General features: G+C 41.5%; 1 protein-coding gene across 2 annotated transcripts in view; it reads right to left on the bottom strand.

Annotated features, from left to right (window-relative positions):
- Positions 1–773: 773 nt before the first annotated feature.
- The window catches only part of LOC119661661 (protein dead ringer), a 219,741-nt gene continuing 201,525 nt past the window's right edge, over positions 774–18,989 (bottom strand). For both annotated transcript variants that reach the window (XM_038071094.1, XM_038071095.1), the window contains exons 8-11: positions 8,406–8,553; positions 8,000–8,334; positions 7,576–7,937; positions 774–1,593 (exon numbers count right to left, since the gene is read on the bottom strand). In XM_038071094.1, coding sequence (XP_037927022.1) covers positions 1,409–1,593; positions 7,576–7,937; positions 8,000–8,334; positions 8,406–8,553 — 1,030 coding nt within the window. In that variant the 3' untranslated portion in view covers positions 774–1,408. The remainder of the gene's footprint in view (positions 1,594–7,575; positions 7,938–7,999; positions 8,335–8,405; positions 8,554–18,989) is intronic.

Raw genomic sequence — 18,989 nt, 5'->3', positions numbered from 1 at the left:
ACATTTATATGAGTCCAATTGCGCTTTTATCCAATATCATCTGCACAGGAAAATGTGGAAAAGAGTAAAGCACGTATGATAACATCTTCGCAAGCATCTATTGTGCACAGAACTCCCAACTAAATATTGATTTCAAAATTACGTCTTCGTAGCATACAATGCTCAAGGTAGAGACCATATATTCGGTTTCATTGTTACCGTGAGGTTTTCCTTTCCTGATAGCCAAGGTTGCATTCTAATTTGAAACGAAAAGAAGATTGAATAGCGAATGGTCTAACATAAACATACTCAACACAGCCCGTTCATACCTTCCCTATATGAATATGCATTCTTTCGAAAGGGTTAAAAACTAGAATTGAGTGGAAAACTGGTGGAATAATAACGCAATATTTTCATAAGATTGTGCAGAAAACCAGAGAGAGTTATTAGCAAAAAAGATCACTAGATGCTCATGAGAAGATATTTTACTTCTCGAATATAACGTAATTTCCAAGCAACCTCCAAATATTGACTTTTGTTAGATGCTCCAATTCGTGGAGACTCTTATAAACAAATTTTAAAAATATGTACTTCTCCGCATGTTTGGAAGATTTTAACTTGGGGGTTATAATCTCGGAGTTTGCTGCTGTATAACATAGTGAAGTGCATGTAACTTGTAAATAAAAAATGCCACGTCTCTGAGATCTCAGGGCATGGCCACTATTTAGACGATTCTGTAATAATTTATTAGCGAAAGGTGGAAAAAGATCTTTCAGTATGAAAAGACGATAGAAATTATAAACTGTTTAACTTAAATTTATTACTTTATATAACAGCCACCAAAAAGCAGTGGTGTCTTCCAAAATTCATAGTATTTCACAATATATATCCGAAGAAAAATTTAACTTCTTACTGTTTCCAAGAATACCTCCTTCAAGAAAGTGTGACATCTTCTAATATTTCCTTTTTGTATCGAACAAGAACAAAATTTTCATCATCTAAGTGTTATCATTAAAAAATATTTTAATGAGTTGAACCTCACAGAGCTGTGTTTCCATTCCCCAAAACGATTCCTGCTAGTTATGCCTCAAACTATAAACAGATAGATTCTAAATTCTCAAAAGGATACGGACACAAAAACCATTTCTCTAACGATCATGATAAAAAAGAGGTCGATAATTTATCTTACTCATAAATATCGAAATCATCATAAAATTAACAATAGAAATGTATTCACAATATAAGAAAAATTCTATGAAGGATCTTACGAACGAGATCGGGGATAAATAAAGAAAATAGTTAAAAGAAAATCGAAATTTTTCACTTAGAAACTAACACACTTTTCTCTTTCTTTCTTTCTTCTTATCGTATGAGCCAAATATATCTAAAACTTAATTTATCATGTAGAGAGAAAAAAACGAAGATACGCTTAAGATGAAACTAACGAATGCGTTCGTTCGTCAATTGACGAATTCGCGTCGGTCGTTGATGCTTTTGATGTATTCGCTGATGGGGATGAACGTGCTGAAGGGTTTGCAAATAATACACCTTCGTAGTGGACACCATTTACTTCTAAATTTACAACTAATTGTTGCTCGCCATTGGCCGAATTACCTGGAAATAGAAAGAAAGTTTTGATTATAGACGAAAGGCTACAAAAGTTTAATAAAAATTAATTTCTATGTTCACACGTGGTGATCAAAGGGTAGTATAGGTCTAAGAGCGAAACGTGGATTGGTATCCGGGATGAAGCATAAAACCTGGGAAACGCCTACTGAACCAACGCCAACAGCTCTTCTACCAAACCCTATCTCCACCTCCACGTGGTGATCGCTTTTAGTTCTTTCTTTATGAAAAACTGCAGACGGAGAAGGATGAAGGCAAGCCTCCTGCGCCTAAAAACGGGACAAATTGTGCCAACTGGTTCTCCAGGTCGGGGGTTGGGTAGGGCTGACAACGCACCGGAACGGAAAACCGAAGTTACGAACCCACAACAGGAGCCTCGGACTGGATGGATAGCACAACGACGAACCCGGCAACGACAACGGAATAACGATTTGTGCATTTTCTCATGGAACATGCGCTCCCTGTACGGATCAAATACTATAAACAGATAGCCAGTCGATACCCTCACCCAATATAAGCCTAATGTAACAGTGTTACAAAAGATACGCTGGACAGGGACTGGTTTTTTGAAGAAGAGCCGCTAAATCATATATTATAATGGCTATCCACTAAGCCATCTGCTCGGAGTAGGTTTCCTAGTCAGCCAAAAAATTAAACCACTGTTATCGGCTTCGAAAACATAAGTGAAGGCTATGCACTCTGCACTTGCGAGGAAAATTTAGAAATATAAACCTCATTAACTTTCACGCCCCTACAGAGGACACTGCAGAGAACGCTGCCACTTTTCATACCAAGTAATGCTGTATTCTCAAAAAAACACAGGCACACTCGGAGACTCATCGAAAGCAGAGAAGTGACTTCACAGACGGAAAAAGGAAACCAGGAAAGGTCTGTGAACTCGAAAAATACAGGGAGCAACCGCACCAGGCGCGCAAGTTTTACGAACAAGTCAACACGATGAAGCCTTATGCACTTCGATGCTCATCCTGTCGAGACAAAGAATAACTTCAAGGCCATCTATGATAGCATAGCCAGGGTAAAACTGTACACGGTCATGAGAGAATTCGGTATCCCGACGAAATTGATAACACTGGCTAGGCTGACACTGACCAATGTGTGAGGCCAGATAAATTCAGCAGGATCACTCCCAAGACCATTCGACATCAACAACCGTCTAAGACAATCGTGCGTCCTCTTAAACCTGGACCTGGAAAACTGATTCATGATGCTAAGATAAATGCGAGAAGCACCGTCCTCTTTAAATTCACCCAACTACTAGCCTACGCTGACGATATCGACATCAAAGGAAGAACAACCCGAGATGTACAATCTACTTACATCCAAATTTAACAAGAAAAATGTTTGGCACCCTACATGAGGATAGACGATTTTATGAGCGATGAGCGATACCAAGATCGCCTGGTTGTGCATAAAATCTGGCTAAACAGGTTGTGGTGTGCGAGTCACTTAATCCGTACGAATAAGGATGATTCAACCCAGAAAGTCTATAAGGGCACTATATATGATAGAAAAAACAAGACGAAGAAGACCCTGTCTCAGATGGAGCGATGGCGTAGCCCAGGATGCCAGGCGGCTTTTAGGGATATCGAACTGGTGGACTTCGACGCAAAACCGGGATGTCTGGAGTTCTTGGTTTCCAACTGGGGACACTAGTAGATATAGAAGGGGCTTTTTACTGTGATACACCCGGAGAGCAGATGCGAATTTATGTTTTGCTAATACATGCCCAAGCTTATGCGCATAACGCGCCTTTGTTTGTTGTTCGAAACCTCAGGGCGGTGTGTAGAAATATACAAGGGACCGTTGATTTACTTGACCATTAGCGCCTCCAGCACGGGATTTCAATAAATTCAAATAAAAACACGTATTAATTACGAAAACGAAAAAAACTGAATTATTTTTATCTTTCAAATGCAAAGAGAGTAACCCTTTAGCATTTCGAAGAAGTAAACTATCTGGGAGACATTTTAGATAAAAAGCTGCTATTATTAGACCATAGCTTATGCATTCATAGTGTGGTGGGTTGGGGTGAGGCAAAAGAATCTTCACTGCAGGCTAGCCTTATTTCAAAGAACTGCATAGTTATTACCAGCGCTATGAGCACGATTTTTGGGGGTTCCTCCAGATTAGAAAGTCATCAACGACGCATCAACCGCTATCCGGTGTAATCCTGCGTTGGTAAGAAATTCCAGGATCCACCAATTCTATATTCCTGAAGGCCTACGCCTGGTTAAAGGGGGCAATGGGAATATAGGGCTACTATTGAGAATTAAACGAACCTCTAGCACGCGAGGTTGAAACTCAGCTTCGTCTATCATCCTCCTCATTCATCTCCCTTTAACTGTAACTTTTATAGATTAAAGTCGATTGAAATTGCGTTCAATGGGAATTTTCACCTTACTGGTGACCAAATGTACGGTTCATCAGCATAAATAATCTTATAAGAGTTTCTACAATGACGTGTGAGGAGCAGAACAGTAAAAACGCTATTCGTAGACTACTAAGGACTTCACTTAAATCCGACTCCTCTGAATCAATAGAGGTATAGCTCTGCTGTTTTAATTGATGATGAGCTTCATCAACGTCTCTCACTTTACGTTTGCAATATTTTACTACGAAATGACCTGTATACGATTTCTTTTAATATGCAACATATATAAGAAGTATAGGGTAATTCTTCTATTTAAAGCTTGTTTTGTCAGTTTTGTTTGAACATAAATCTAGGGTAATACAAAAATACGCGCATTAGCTTTCTAGATATACAATAACCACTGTTTAATTTGAACTCGAGTAGATTAAACTGTATTTATAAATAGATTTAGTCTGTAGTTCGAACGACTCCAGAAGCTGACCAGGGAGATCTTCATCAGTGAATCCCAAGGCTCAGTAAGATTCTGTCCAAGGAGCATAGGAGCCGACCCTGTCTTAAAAAGTCTCCTAAACGGAATCTTCTGGTGAAACCTTGGGGCTGCTGGTTCAGATGCACTTTCCCGCCAGCGAAAAGGAGTATGTGTCAGAGCCTTGCCTGGTGGGTATATAGGCACCCCACGCCTGCGAGGCGCTCAAATCGATAATTTCTGAGGATAAGATCGGCTGGGCTATAAACAACTTTTTCGCATATAAATCTCCAGGTCGAGATGTCATAATGCGAGTCAAGCTACAGAAGCAGTAGGAAAGGATTGTACCGTGACTTGTCGAGATTTACCGAAGCTGTATGACTTCAGGATACGTACCACAGCCTTGGAGATGTGCACCAGTGATGTTCATACCGAAAGTAGGCAGGCGCGCCATGGGTCCGCGAAGGAGTGTCGACCAATCAGACTCACATCTTTCGTATTGAAAACCCTAGAGCGCGTCCTAGACATCCACTTAAGGACGATTATGGAAAGAATGCCTTTCTCGAAGTCGCAGCATGTCTACCTCAAAAGCAAATCCACAGAGACCGCTTTCTGCGAGGTAATTGACACGGTTGTGCGGTCACTGAAGTACAAGCAGTATGCCCTAGCTGGATATAGAGGGAGCATTCAACAATGTTAGTACCAACGCCATCAAGGAAGCTTCCACCAGAATAGGATTGGAGGAGTATCCTACGCATTGGATAAAATCCGTTCTAAGAAACAGGATAATCCAGAATGATCTGGAAGGCAACCACTTGCATAGCCCCCCGGGGTGGCGCCATCTCTCCGATTAATGGTGATGGTCGAAATTTGGCGAATATTGGACAACAGAGGGGTAAAGGTGGTGGTATATGCGAACGACTTGGTGGGGGGCTATGCAACACATAAGCTGAATTTCACTAGAAAATTAGCTGTAGACTTTCCAACCAGGGCATAGAAGAAGACCGGCGGCGTGTTGCAAGACTATGACACAGTACTCTTCACCGCCGGATCAAAGATGGTCTGTGGAGTCGGTATGCGAGTTTTCTCGAATACACACAGTGTATCCGATTCCTATGGTCTCCCAGCAGCGGAAGTACTGGCGACACTAGGGCTGAATCTACTCACACTACTTAGTAGACGCGGACCTCAGATGGTGAAGGCTCACCACCTGTGTCAAGTCAAGGGGGATTTGGTCCGCTTATAACAAAACCCGATTGCGAGAACTCCTGTGCAAGACGCAAAATTACGCCGGTTTATACGGGGCACTGGCTCATAGGGAGTGCTGCTTTTCTTCGTGAATGCTACGGGCTGACTCTAAAGATCTGAGCTGAATGAGCTTTGCCATATACCTCTGAATTTCTATGGGACGTAGTAAATCATCGAATTGTGGAATTCGTGATGCATACATCATTTTTTCACTACTCGTCATGTGCTTACTGTTGAAGGCACTATATCTGTTTCGCCTGCTGCTGTAAGCTTACCACAGCATTAAGTGTGATAATAATGAAATTGAAGCATAGTATAACAAGTCGGGAAACCGGAAGCTGGACGCTGCAGGTATGAAAGGTTTTGTTTGCTTCTTGTGTGAGTATATTTGAGTGTAGAACTATCCCATTTGTACGTAGCCCGTTAAGAATATGCATTTAGCATATCAGATTTAGTACTTCGGATTGTAAATTTACACGGTAAAGACAACTTTGAGCTACTGTAACTTTGTTACTAATAATATGATTTTGATCAAACTTGGAGATAATATGCTTCATATTATATTTTATACTACTACCAACTTTTATAACTCTAAGATAAACTTATGGGGGGTTTTACTCAATTGTCCCAAAAATGTGGTAATATACTATTATTAACTTAATTTGAACAAATATCGATATGGAGAGTATTTAGAGGCCTGGGCACCGTATAGAGGTAGCTTCATGATTTTTTTCAGAATTTTCGGTTAGGTAGTTTCTGAGAATGACTCCGTTAAATAAATCGTCATTTTGCACCCCTCCCACTCCCTGCTTTTTTAACAAATCTCAAAACTACGACCGGCTTCGAAAAGTACTAATCGAGACCTTTCATTTGACACCCCACATGACTATATTTGGTGAAAAAGAAATTTACACCCTCTTTTTACATGTATGGGGACCATGTATGGGAACCAGAATGGTCTTCTCAAGCAAGCCTTTAGCTATCAGTTGATATTATCTGGAAGGGTGCGAACCGATAATATCAAATTCCAAATATACTGAAGAGTTGTGACACACGAGCGATATTTACCACAAAAATGATTGACAATAAAGAAAATGACAAAATGTTAGCCAGAACACACTTTCGTTTCTATGAGTTGGAGCCTGAACCGATTTACCAAAAAAAAATGGCTAGGAGACGTCTTCACAACGTTGGATCACTACTCATTTCCATAGAGAAAGAAGCTTTCCAAAAATTAAAAATCCTAAGAAACATTCAGTCAACAAAGTTTTTAAGATATAATACAGAGAAAAACCGTTCCCCGAGACTTCAACGATGTCTCCTAAAGGTAGAAAGGCATAGATACAAAATTGAGTATTTGAAAGGGTAACAAAACTGAGTAGCAAATTTCCTTGACCGAATGGGAAAGGAGAGACTACAAATTGATACAAATTCATATTCAGATCTGGAGGCAACGATATCGCAATGCTAGCCATGACGACAATGTTACAAAAGTTCAAAGCTCCACAAAATAATAATAATAAAAGTGTCAAGAGGAGTTGAGTCGCGTTCTAGAAGAACAATTATGCCCCTTTAATGATTACAGTTTACTTGTTAACTTTAACCTATTTTGCACAAGTGTGGGACCTAGAATATGCACGGAGGTTTTATCACTCTCCTCACAGAAGCTGCAGGTAGTGTCCGCAGATATCCCTAGCCACGGAATAGCAACTGCAGCTCGAATTTCTGCTAAAAATGAAATTGCTAATTTCGACAATGATAAAACCGTGAACTTTCTTCTTGGGACCTAATTTTTCCATATAATATTACCCAAGAAAGAAACAAACTACAACAATGTGAATTGTAATAATAAAAATACACAAACCTCTACGCGCCAATTTGAACTGCATCCCAGTTAGTAACGGAAAATCACAAGATTCCGACACTCCATTGGGTGCGTGCGGCGGTGGTGAAACGCTCGGTTTGTTGCTAATATTCGTTTCATGGTGGTGGTGCTCATCGTACTGGACGCGTGAATTCACCAAACCCGGAGCGTGTTCATCTGCTGATAAATCGGCGTCCCGGTCGTCGGGGTGTGACATGTGGAACGGTCCCCGGAAGCTTTTTGCAGGCGGCGGATGTGCGAAATCGCGCTCTCTGTCGACTGATGGCGATTCAGGTTCCGGGTGGTCGCGTTCCCGCTTAATATTCACACTAGGTGGCGACTCGGAAAGGTTCAACGCCTCACTGAGAAAAGGTTGTAACATTAGCTTGGAGTGCATTTAATTTCGCGCAGCACAGACACTTACCGCTGTGGCTCAATTGGACCTTGTGGGCTGGTGTTATTCGAGGCGGGTGGACTTGTGTTGTTGCCGTAGAGCGACCAGAGTGCAACGCGAGACATCTCCAGAGCATTCAAAGCTTCCAGGTTGGGTGTCTGGGCGGCGTGGGCATCCTTGAGGGGTTGGAAGAACTTGATGTACTCCATCATCCGCTGTTCGATTTCGTGCTGTGTGATACCCATTTGATTCAGGTGTGGGGCGAGCATCCGATGATGGGCGGACGGCGCGTTGCCGTGTGCGACCAGGGCCAACGGCGACATTTGCTGCATACTATTCGGAACAGGTGGGCGCTGCACTTGTGGCTGGAGTACGTGAAAAAAAGTGAGAGCAATTATAGAAGAAGCTGAATATGCATGGGTGGATGATTACTTACCAATTGTAGCTGATTTTGCATGCCGTCGTAGGGTCCGTAGCTCGACCTCCTGCCTTCTCTCCTGTTCCCGTCGATGGCAGCTTGTAACTCGCCGGGAGTGCTCAAGTTCTTCTTCTCGCATTCGTAGGGATACAGGTACTTCATATATCTAAAATAAAGATAAAACATTTTAGACAACTATTTAAGAAATTGAGGATTTGATAAAATTTATCAGTTTTATGACGCAGGTACTGAACGAATCCCTAACATAGGATGACTCCAGACGACTCTATATTTTCTATTGCATTCTTGCTACCTCCTGTCACCTTCATTTGTTTTTCCACTAGATAGGGTGGGATTTTATTTGCCGGGAATGATCCGTTATTTGCCTGCCAGTGGCTTCCTTCTGTCGAAGGTCGTATTTTAAGCTGTTGATAGTTATTTGCGAGGTTTGTAGTGTGACGGTGGACATGAGTAAAAATATTGATTTTGCTTTTTTTCTTTTAAATAACAGTACATTAACAGGAAATGAGTAAAAAAAGAGATATTGAAGTAACATAGAAGATGCAAGGTGTGCCCGTTTTGAAAAAAGGAAGGTCACGCTATGCAGCGATTGTCTTAAATGTCGGCGTTTCTATGCCATCAGTAGCGAAATAGCGAGAAAATTCAATATCGCTCGTGACAAACCAGAAGTTTTTCAAAGTCGAAAAACTGCAAGGGAAAACAGAAGGCTAGTCAAAGGATACACTGACTATTTCTGCGAAATTCTGAAGATCACGGAGCAATACTCGAGGGTATTCCTCACGAGGGAATTGAAGAGAGCTAAGGAGGGTTGGATGGAGTCAAAATCAGAGGAGGAGCGAAGTATAAAGCCTGACAATTTTCCAGCTCGATTGAAGACATCGAGGCAATGGGTGTCAAAGCGGAGCTTATTGTCGAAAGTGACTCCGAGGTCTTGAGTGGAATTTAAGCAGAATAAGGAATGTTCGTTAAGAGAGTAGGAGAAAGAAGTGGGTGACGATTTTAGGGACTAGCACATAGAGTGACACTTTCTGACGTTTAGCGCTAAACCATTTGTCGAGCACCAACGAACCAGAGTATCCAGGTTAGATTGAAATGAAACACAGTCCATAGGCGATGATATAGCAGAAAACAGCTCAAGGTCGTCTGCATAGAGCAAACAGGGACAAGTAAGGAGAGGGGGAAGGTCGTTAATAAAAAATAAAAATAGCAACGGACCCAGAATAGACCCCTGTGGGACGCCAGAGGAGGGGGAGAAGGAGCGGGAAGTACAGCCGTCAAAATAGACGCGGCAGGATCGGTTGGAAAGATAAGAGGCAAGCCATAAAACAAGTGGTATGGAAGCGCTTAGAGACGAGAGTTTGGATAGAAGTATCTTGTGATTTACAGTGTCGAAGGCTTTAGCGAAGTCAGTGTAAATAGTATGCACTTCTTGCCGTGAATTTAGACATTTAGCGACAAAGTTGGCAAAATCAAGCAGGTTGGAGGTAGTGGACCTACGTTAAACGAAGCCATGTTGCTCTTTCACTATGTGCTGGTCAAAGTGGGCGGACCACCAGTCGCTGACATATCTTTCCAGGATTTTGGAACAGGGGGAGAGGAGGGAAATGGGACGGTAATTCTCGGCAAGTGTACGATCGCCACTTTTGTGTATGGGGATGATGAGAGCTTCTTTTCACAAGCCGGGAATATGATTCTCTTCGAGGTTTTTGTTGAAAATAAGAGATAGGGGAAGGGAGATGGACTTACCAGTTTTGAGCAAAAAGAGGTTTGGAAGACCATCGTAGCCAGGTCATACATTGGCATCAAGTTGGCCAATGAGGTATTCGACAAGGATAAGGGTAAAAAGGGGAATGGTAGTCGATGCGGGGCAGGCTACATCCACTATCGGGGGGTATTCGGAGGAAGGAGGGGGAAAATAGACTGACGAAAAGTAGCGGCAGAGTAAATCACAAGATAGTTGGGGGGAGTTAGCTGAGAAGCCAGAGAATTTAATGGATGGAAGGGATAACTGGTCAGGGCAGCGGGAGTTGCGAATGTGGGACTAGAAAGTTTTCAGGTTTCCACGCTTGAGTGAGTCTTCCACACTGGTCAAATATTCGTTTCTGGACTTACGTATTAAGGAATTGACCGATGCACGTAGAGAGAAAAAAACTAAGTCAGCATCGTTTCTAGGAGACAGGAACTTCTTCCTCGCAGTCTCTTTTTGACGTAGTTTTTTGTGAACTTCAGCGGTGATTCAGACGGGTAAGAGCGTAAGCACTTAGGAGAGGAGGGAATGTAACAAGGAAGAAGATCAGATAAAATGGTATAGAAAATGTTGAGTCACACGTAAGTGGAGAGAGGGGGGACCCAGTTAATTGACGCCAGGGCTGAGTTCAGACCTTCGAAGTTCGCCTTACGAAAGTTGAAGTTGGTAGGCTTGCGGGCAACCGGAGAGTGGAGTCAGGATATCTGAACATCGAACTCGAGAGAAGGATGATGGACGTCAGGGGCAACGTAAGGTGGAGCATCAAGGGGTTGGGAAAGACAACGCATAGAAAGGTTTGAGAGGACAAGGTCAAGAGTGCGATCTAAGTGGTTTCTAGAAAGGTTAAACTGGAGGGCGCCACAGGTGTACATGAAAGTGGATAGAGGATGGGAAGAGTGGGTCGAGTTTTTAGGGAGGGAGCAAAGCACAGGAGAGGAAAGGAAGTATTTGGAGAAGAAAGGGTGAGCATTTATCTAATGCCTAAATGGTTAAAGAGATTAAATATCCAACAGCAGCAATGATTTGAAGCTGCATTCCGAAGAAGGACCTGATCCAATGCAATTTATTGGAGATAACATTCGTAATATAAAGGAGTTTTGATTCATATATCAACAATATGAAGGTTCTATGCACAGAATATGCCTTCATGTAGGATGTCGCACCTTGCCATACATCCACAGCTAGCATGAATTATCTAAATTCACTAGATCTGTATCTGCTGCCTCTGCCCGGCAATTCTCAACAATATGTGTAATATGTCACTAAAATACGAGTAATAATGTCATATTTTATTAATCTAAATTGAAAATTTTGGTTTTTATCGTTGCCTAAAATTGGAACTTTGCATATTTTCTTAGCGTTCATAATTCGATGGTCAAATGCTCTAAATGAAGAAGTAAAAGATTTTGACTAGATGTCTGGCTGTGCTGAAGTCATTATTTGCTTAGTAATATTTATATTGTGTGTGAATAGCTCAAGTGGTTGCAGCGCTGGGCTGTCATAGGAGAAGGTCGCGGTTCAAATCCCACTGGTGACCGAGGGATTTGTTATCGTGACTGCATGTCGGATACCAGTCAACTCAGCTCTGAACGAGTACCTGTAATGCTGACCACATAGTCTCCTGCAGTATACTGTAGGGTACCGTTATGGTTTTGAATGAAGTGTTCTAACACAGGCCCTAATTCAATATGGATTGTTGCGATAACAATAGACAGCAGTGATCTGCCCAGAACTGAGCGATTTAAATACCTCAGGTCAAAGCTATCAGCCAATGGAGTCAATGTGTTATGGAATTGCCTCACGCATTAACGCAATCTGGATGAAGTGGCGTTCCACAACTGGTGTTCATTGTGATCGACGTATCAACGAACGTCTCAAATTTAAAATTTACCGCAATGTCGTCCGTCCTGCCGCCCTTTATAGTTCTGAGTGTTAGCCAACTATAAAAGACAATGAACGGCGTCTGAAAGAGATGAATGAGAACTAGCCTGCAGCCCCCTTTGTACCCCCCGAAGTGATACGTAATTGGTGGACCTGCGGAGCTAAGGATGCAAAGACGGGGTTAGTTTCTGGTGGGTACAAATCCCACATACGTCCACTCTGGCCCGAATTTTTTACACTTCCATTTTCCATTCCAGTTCACCCACCACTTCTGTGCCACACTGGAAATCGTTGGAGACGCAACGTAGAAGTGCCTGTGTGGAATTAAAAGCTATGCTAGAGACATTCTATCGCCTGGAATCAGTTCGACACATGGTGATCAAGTTCGCGGAAATATAATTCTTCTCATAAACAAATAAAAATCCGACTACTTTTTTAAGAAAGCGCCATGTCAAGTTAATCGTACAAGCCTTCATTCAATCACTTGGCATCCATTCCGAAGAAATATTCACTCTAGTTAGTTCGGTATGATCACCAACCGCACTATCACTGATTCGGTTGTTCAGCTGAAATGACCTCTTCAAATTCGCTCGTTAGACTAGCCTAAAGTAGTGCATTAGCACTATTGCATCGTCCCTGATATAAGGAGTGTTTTTCTTGATGCGGAAAAGAGAGAAGCTTTTATTACTACCGTAGTCGCAAACATGACTGCAAAACATTCTCCTCATATCGTCCTACTTGACTTTCAGAACTTATTAAAAAGATAGTTGGAGGATACAATCTTTCATAGAGGAAGGAGATTAGTTATGAGAGCAGTCGATCTAATAGCAATTGTCGCAGATCTGCTCTCGAAATCTGCATCTGCAACTGCGGTTCTGTGGTGAAACTGGACGTCAAAAATGCTTTTAATTCGCAAATTGGGATTGGATAAGGGACACTGACGAAATTTGGTGTAATTAGCTCGACAAAATTTTGCAAAAGGGACGGAAAGGGAGATTTCTCTAGGGCGTGGAATAGAAGTTGCAATGGAGAAAGGATAACCGGCAGACCTTCATAATTTTCACCACCTGATTTTCTCTCTGCGGCCCTGAACTCGACTAATTCAAAGCACCCTCTCGCTTATGCAGTATAAAACGAATGATTTGTCAAGGAAAACATCACCTTTGCAGAAGTTCCTCATATGTTCAGCTTCCGAACATCTGTGATATGAACTATTTCGTGCCGCTAAAAGTATACTTAAGCAAGCTACCTGCAGGACTTCCAGAGAAGTTTCCACTCCTTTTCCACAGTTACGCTGTATGTGTTTCTGAAGTCGATTCATGGTTGTGATATCGATAAAAATACATAGGCCCATAGGAACAATATTAATACATAGACGCAGGTGGGAGAGGTGCAGATACCAGACATGCATCATGAAACAAACGAAGACTCAGCGGCTTCAAATGTAACATGTTTTAACCACTCAACTCACAACCCATATACCCCACCTTGGACTCCTAGCAATTAAAGAACCCGCGGATAATCATCCTTCATCATCTCCAAAATATTTTTCAGGGGTTTTTCATCAAGATCACCTATACTATTATGAAAATTTGGAAAAGACAGAAAAAGTCAAAGATGATTTATACTTGCTTAGTCAGCAAATTCGCTCTCAGATATATCATACCACGAGGACTTCGCTAATCATGAAAGTGACGAAAATACCCGTACAGGATTAGCCGCCTTTAAATGCACTACTTTGGCACTTTGCTAACTAATTAAGAAATATGGGGAAGTTCTTGGCAACTCTATGCCTCAAAAATCGTTCTAAACCCGTTGCCACAGAATTACAGTGCGAATGGCACTGAAGGCCCAAAACAATGGCAACCACGAAAATGTTAACGACAAGACCGTCAAATGAATGTTTGGCGTGGAAAAATGAAACTGCACTCCTACGTAGCTGTAACCAAACTTATCCTAAACGCGGATGATTCAATCGAGTAAGTTAATTTGCCACAACGATCCTTAGCCTCAAATAATATCAGGTGTGACTTTGAGGCTGATATTTCATGGCACGTCGACAACTTTGCCAACCAAAAGAAAAGAAATCCTGACAACCTCAAACCTACAAGGGGCTTCTGCACAACTTTAAGCTGATCTAAGACCGCATGCAAAATTCGTCTAAGCATTTTACTAATTTCGTATAGCCAGTCGACCAGACAGCTGCTTAGCTGGAACGAGGATAATGGAATTGCTACGTCGTCGGCTCAGATCCAAAAGATTTTCAGACCAATACAATTGTGCAAATTAACCAACAATCCGTAGTAAAACGGATGCAGTCGCGTGGCTTTCAAATCACTATGCATTGTATCAAGCCATAGTTGTTTCGGGCGCCCTTTTGGTCGTTTCCCATCGATTTCAATGTTCAGACCAGTCTTGGCAAGTGAATTTTCGTTAGCGCGAATTCCATGACCATACCATTGAAGACGCCTCTCTCGCAATTCTCCCACGATCGGTGCAACCCCATATCGATTGCGGATTAACAATGGTGAGTGCGTAGGCGCTTGCCTTATAGACATGGAGAAAGCCTTTGATACCGTCTGGTTGGATGGAAGAATGAGTTTCCCAGCCACCTCGTAGCGATGATGTGTAGTATGCTCTATGGCAAGTGCTTTGTCATTACGGACGGAAATATCACTACTAGCAGAGAATTTCATGTTCTGAATGGATTACAGCAAGGGACAGTGACTGCGCCTACACTTTTTGCGGTATTTGCCGGCGAATTACTCAATTCTTTCGATTTTAATAAATCTCCTAAAAGGTCGTTGGTTGCCTTTGCTGACGATCTGATAGCCTACACGGCGAGGTAGGAGAAGGTAACTGAGGTGCAAGTTGAACTTCAGAAGATGTTCAATGATATTAAGTTCTTAACGAACAGTTGGCGGATGAAAATCAATGCCCAAAAGTGTGAAACGATTCTGTTTCGAAATTCCTTGGCGTATGCCAGTAGGAACTTGAAAAGGAATTGGAGAGATTTCCACATTGTCGCGAACGAGGATAGTTCTGAGCGCATTCCTCATAAGAAGTGCGTTAGATACCTGGGTGTGCGTCTTGACGAGCGTCTCCAATTTAACGAGCACGTTAAAGTCGCGCTAGAAAGCGCTCGCAAGGCATTCATGTCTCTTCGAAAACTCTTTTATGCTCCACATCTTAGCCGGAAGGTTAAGATTGTTTGTTATCTTACTTTGGTTAGACCGGTGCTCACCTACGGGTGTGCTATCTGGTTTAATCTGAGTGCTAGCCAAATGGAGAAAATAAGGATCTTTGAAAGGAAATGTCTGCGTGCTTGCACGGGGCTTAATAGGACTGCTTCGTCAAACTATGAGCACTATGTATGAGCACTATGTAACTAATGAAGTGATGTATGCAGCTGCTGCTGTGCCAAGAATCGACACAGTTATCGTCAGACTGATTCGGAATCATATAGTGCGATCTGCTTCGCATGGTGAGAACCCTTGGGTTTCGCAGCCGTTCTACCCAAATGATGGGTATTTCGAGAAAACTCTCACGACAGGCTTCATTCCTCCCGAAGCGTTCGTGTATCTTGACAGGAATGGTCTAATTCTTGATTCTGCCGGTGATCCGGTTATGTATCATATACATAGACGGGCCACGGACAAAAGGATAGAATACCCCCCGAATTTGACAGTGGGGGCTCTGGGATTCGACTGGAGATACTCCAGAGCGAGAGCAATTGATATTAAGCGGGATGAAAAAGAGAAATCCTGGTATTGGTGGCTGCGGGATGCCGGTTAGCGGTGGCCGTGCTCAGTTCTGCCATTTGTTTCTTGGTGGGGCTTTGTAAATATGTACATATTGAACGGGTGCTGATTTTGCCTCCAGTTGTATAATAACTTATACATACATACGTTATTATTCTTTGTTTCTTTGTAAATATTACAACTGTTATTATTACCTTTTCTATTGTATTGTTATTGTAAAAAAATTTAAAAAAAATATATAATATAAAATATATAATTGTGATAGTTTTAAGCACAATAATTTAAGTTAAAAGTATCATTTGAAGCGATAAAACATTTATTACTATTATTACTTTTATATTTCTTTATTTACCACTAAGGCCAAGTGAATTCTGTCGGGTTTTTGACCATTTCCCGACAACTTATTATAAAATTAGATTTTTATTTCTTACTGTTTTCTCTGTCTGTAAATTGTTATTCGAAAACTTTGAGAGCCCACAGTGGTCAGTAGATTTAAGTTATTTTTGTTATTTTAAAAGATTGTTTTTTATTGTTCATTTTTCCAATCTATATACTATTGTTACCTATTTCTTAAAAATAAAAATGATTTTAAAAACATAAAAACAAAACTAGTCCAACGCAACACTTTCCTCTCCATCACCTCTCCATCCGCCGTTCATTGTCTTCTATAGTTGGCCAACACTCAGAATTATAGAGGACGACAGGATGGAAAACACTGCGGTAGATTCTAGTTTTGAGACGTTCGTTGATACGTGCACCACAAAGAACACCAGTTGTGGAACGCCACTTCATTCAGGTTGCGCCAATGCCTGAAGCAATTCCATAACGCAGTTCTTCATTGGCTCATAGCATTAAGAGTCGCGCCGTTCTAGGCAGACCACTCTTACTGTCTGATGAGACTGCTAGAAAATATTAGTTGCCCTTTGATTCTAGTTCCGCGATGGAAGCAGTCACATATCATACTTATAGCCAAATAAATAGTTCAACATTTTCCAGAAATAAGGTAAGACGAGGACTAGTGCGATGTTGGATGGATTTTTTCCAAAAATATTTCTTTTACGGTGCATACCATCTGCCCGATTTATGTAAGTGGAACCATCCAGCATCTATCTCCATCACAGTGCCCTGAATTTCCGGTAGACGATCTAAATTGTATCAATCTATCGCTAATCAATTCTCGATGATTCGCCAATGATCCATAAATTTCTGAGATATCACATGAGGACGCTAATATATCATCAATCCGTGTTCACTGAGTTATTCGCATTTTAAATGAAGGCAATAATGGGCTCCATTCAAACCTGACCGACATGATATCCAGCAACAGTTAGTCATGCATTGAGTAATTACAGAATGTCCAAACACACGCATACAAATCCGTCAAGATTCGAGCAAGCATACATTTCTCCAATTTTCAAATATTTAATTTGTTTGCTGGATCGGAAAGCCAACAGAGTTCCAGTCAAAACGGCGAACGAGCTAAATGTAACCAACAAGAGAATGAAGAATAAAATCAACTCTCAACGACCGAGTACTATTCCGACATGTGTAGATGCAAGCATGTGTATAGGAACGTCAATATCAAACATAATATTGAGAAAAGATTGACACGAATTCAACATGGATAGATGGAGAGGTGAACGAGGTAAATGGTGAGCAGGAATTTTTGGAACGGTGTCTGCATATTCGGAGGTTTGTTTTGTTTTCAGATTCATTGCAACTTTTGGGTTCAAAATTCGGAAGAGAATGGTTTTGAACTCCTCACCCTTGCGTTTATATCTGCAAATATACTTAATTATTACAACCCTTTTCGAAAATACCACCTCAACTCATGAAAATGCTTCCTTGGCATGAACCAGGTAAAATCCTCATGGAAGATTATTCATACAATCCACTGTAGATCGCGAGAAATTTCTCCATCCAAGAAACCATTACGAAGGGAGCTACAGATTCAGTTTAGTGTCTCCTCAAATAAAATTTAATGCAAATAACACGAAGGTAATGGTGTCGGCTTATCTTTGTAATGAAGATGCAACGCTAAGATCGCCGTGATTCCTCCGATCGACCCGTGCAGGTAATTCTTTCACAGGTGATCGTAGGGAAGAAGAGGAGGCCGACTAAGTATGCAAACATTTCAGTTACAGGTCATAATGGGGTCTTATTTGAATATGATCGTATTCAGAGGCGAGAAAAGGAATTTCGGAGTAGATAATTCAATATTAACCCCGGAAAGAATATCCTTGCTGAGACAGTATGAAGGCAAATGGTTGTAATTTGAAAATTGATTGTCACGTGGAAAGCGCTGGAGACGCTGACACTGTGAATGTGGAATCGCTGCGTTCATCGGCACACCTGTTTCAGATGGAAAGTTGCCATGTATCCGCACAGCGATTATTACTGTAAAGGCCTTGATTAGCGAACACTTTGAAATTGCTGAAAATTATAGACCCCACCGATGAGGTACGATTGTTATTTACGATTATGAGAAGCTGCCGACTATAAAAGAGACGATCATTGGCGGTGATCGTCTCTGGATTCAGTGCCTTCCTACCCGGCCTGGCTTTTGTTTTGTACCTTTTAAATACGCCTGTAATGAATGCGTAAGGTTCGAAGAACAGTCTGTCCCTTGAACAGTGCACAATCAAGGCTGACTGCAATGGTCACTTTCACATTTTCCTTTTATCGTTTATAAGGAACAATGCTGGAATGCACGGGTAGATATGTATGACAGTTCTCTAAGAATGCATCGATGGTTGGACTTAACATAAAGTGATACTTCACCTCTTTGTATTTAGTGTCAAATTTACACTCCTTCGGGTAATTAATATTAATAGGATTCACTGCAAGCCAAGATGTTCACGTATCCTGACCACCTTACAAAAAACAACCTTCTGTCTTTGACAGCAGCGTTTTCTTCAAGCCTTGCATTAAGTACTACGACCCAACAATCTCCACGCAACATATACTGTTCAATTTTGCAACAAAAAAGGATTACGCCACACCACGGTGAACAGTTCATCATTTTTATCGTCTAATCCCCATATGTCCATGCCTGCATCCTCCATGTGATCAGTCGAGATCTGTGTGTGATCCAGCCAACCATTCACCATAAAGTTACTAAGCGAAGAAAAAAAAGGTGAAAACATCGGCTTTTGGTCAGATGGGCCCTCCGCGAGTTTTGTTTTATGATCC

Source organism: Hermetia illucens, chromosome 1, assembly GCF_905115235.1.
Source record: "Hermetia illucens chromosome 1, iHerIll2.2.curated.20191125, whole genome shotgun sequence".
Classification (NCBI taxonomy): domain Eukaryota; kingdom Metazoa; phylum Arthropoda; class Insecta; order Diptera; family Stratiomyidae; genus Hermetia; species Hermetia illucens.
This window is presented reverse-complemented; position numbering and strand designations above follow the sequence as displayed.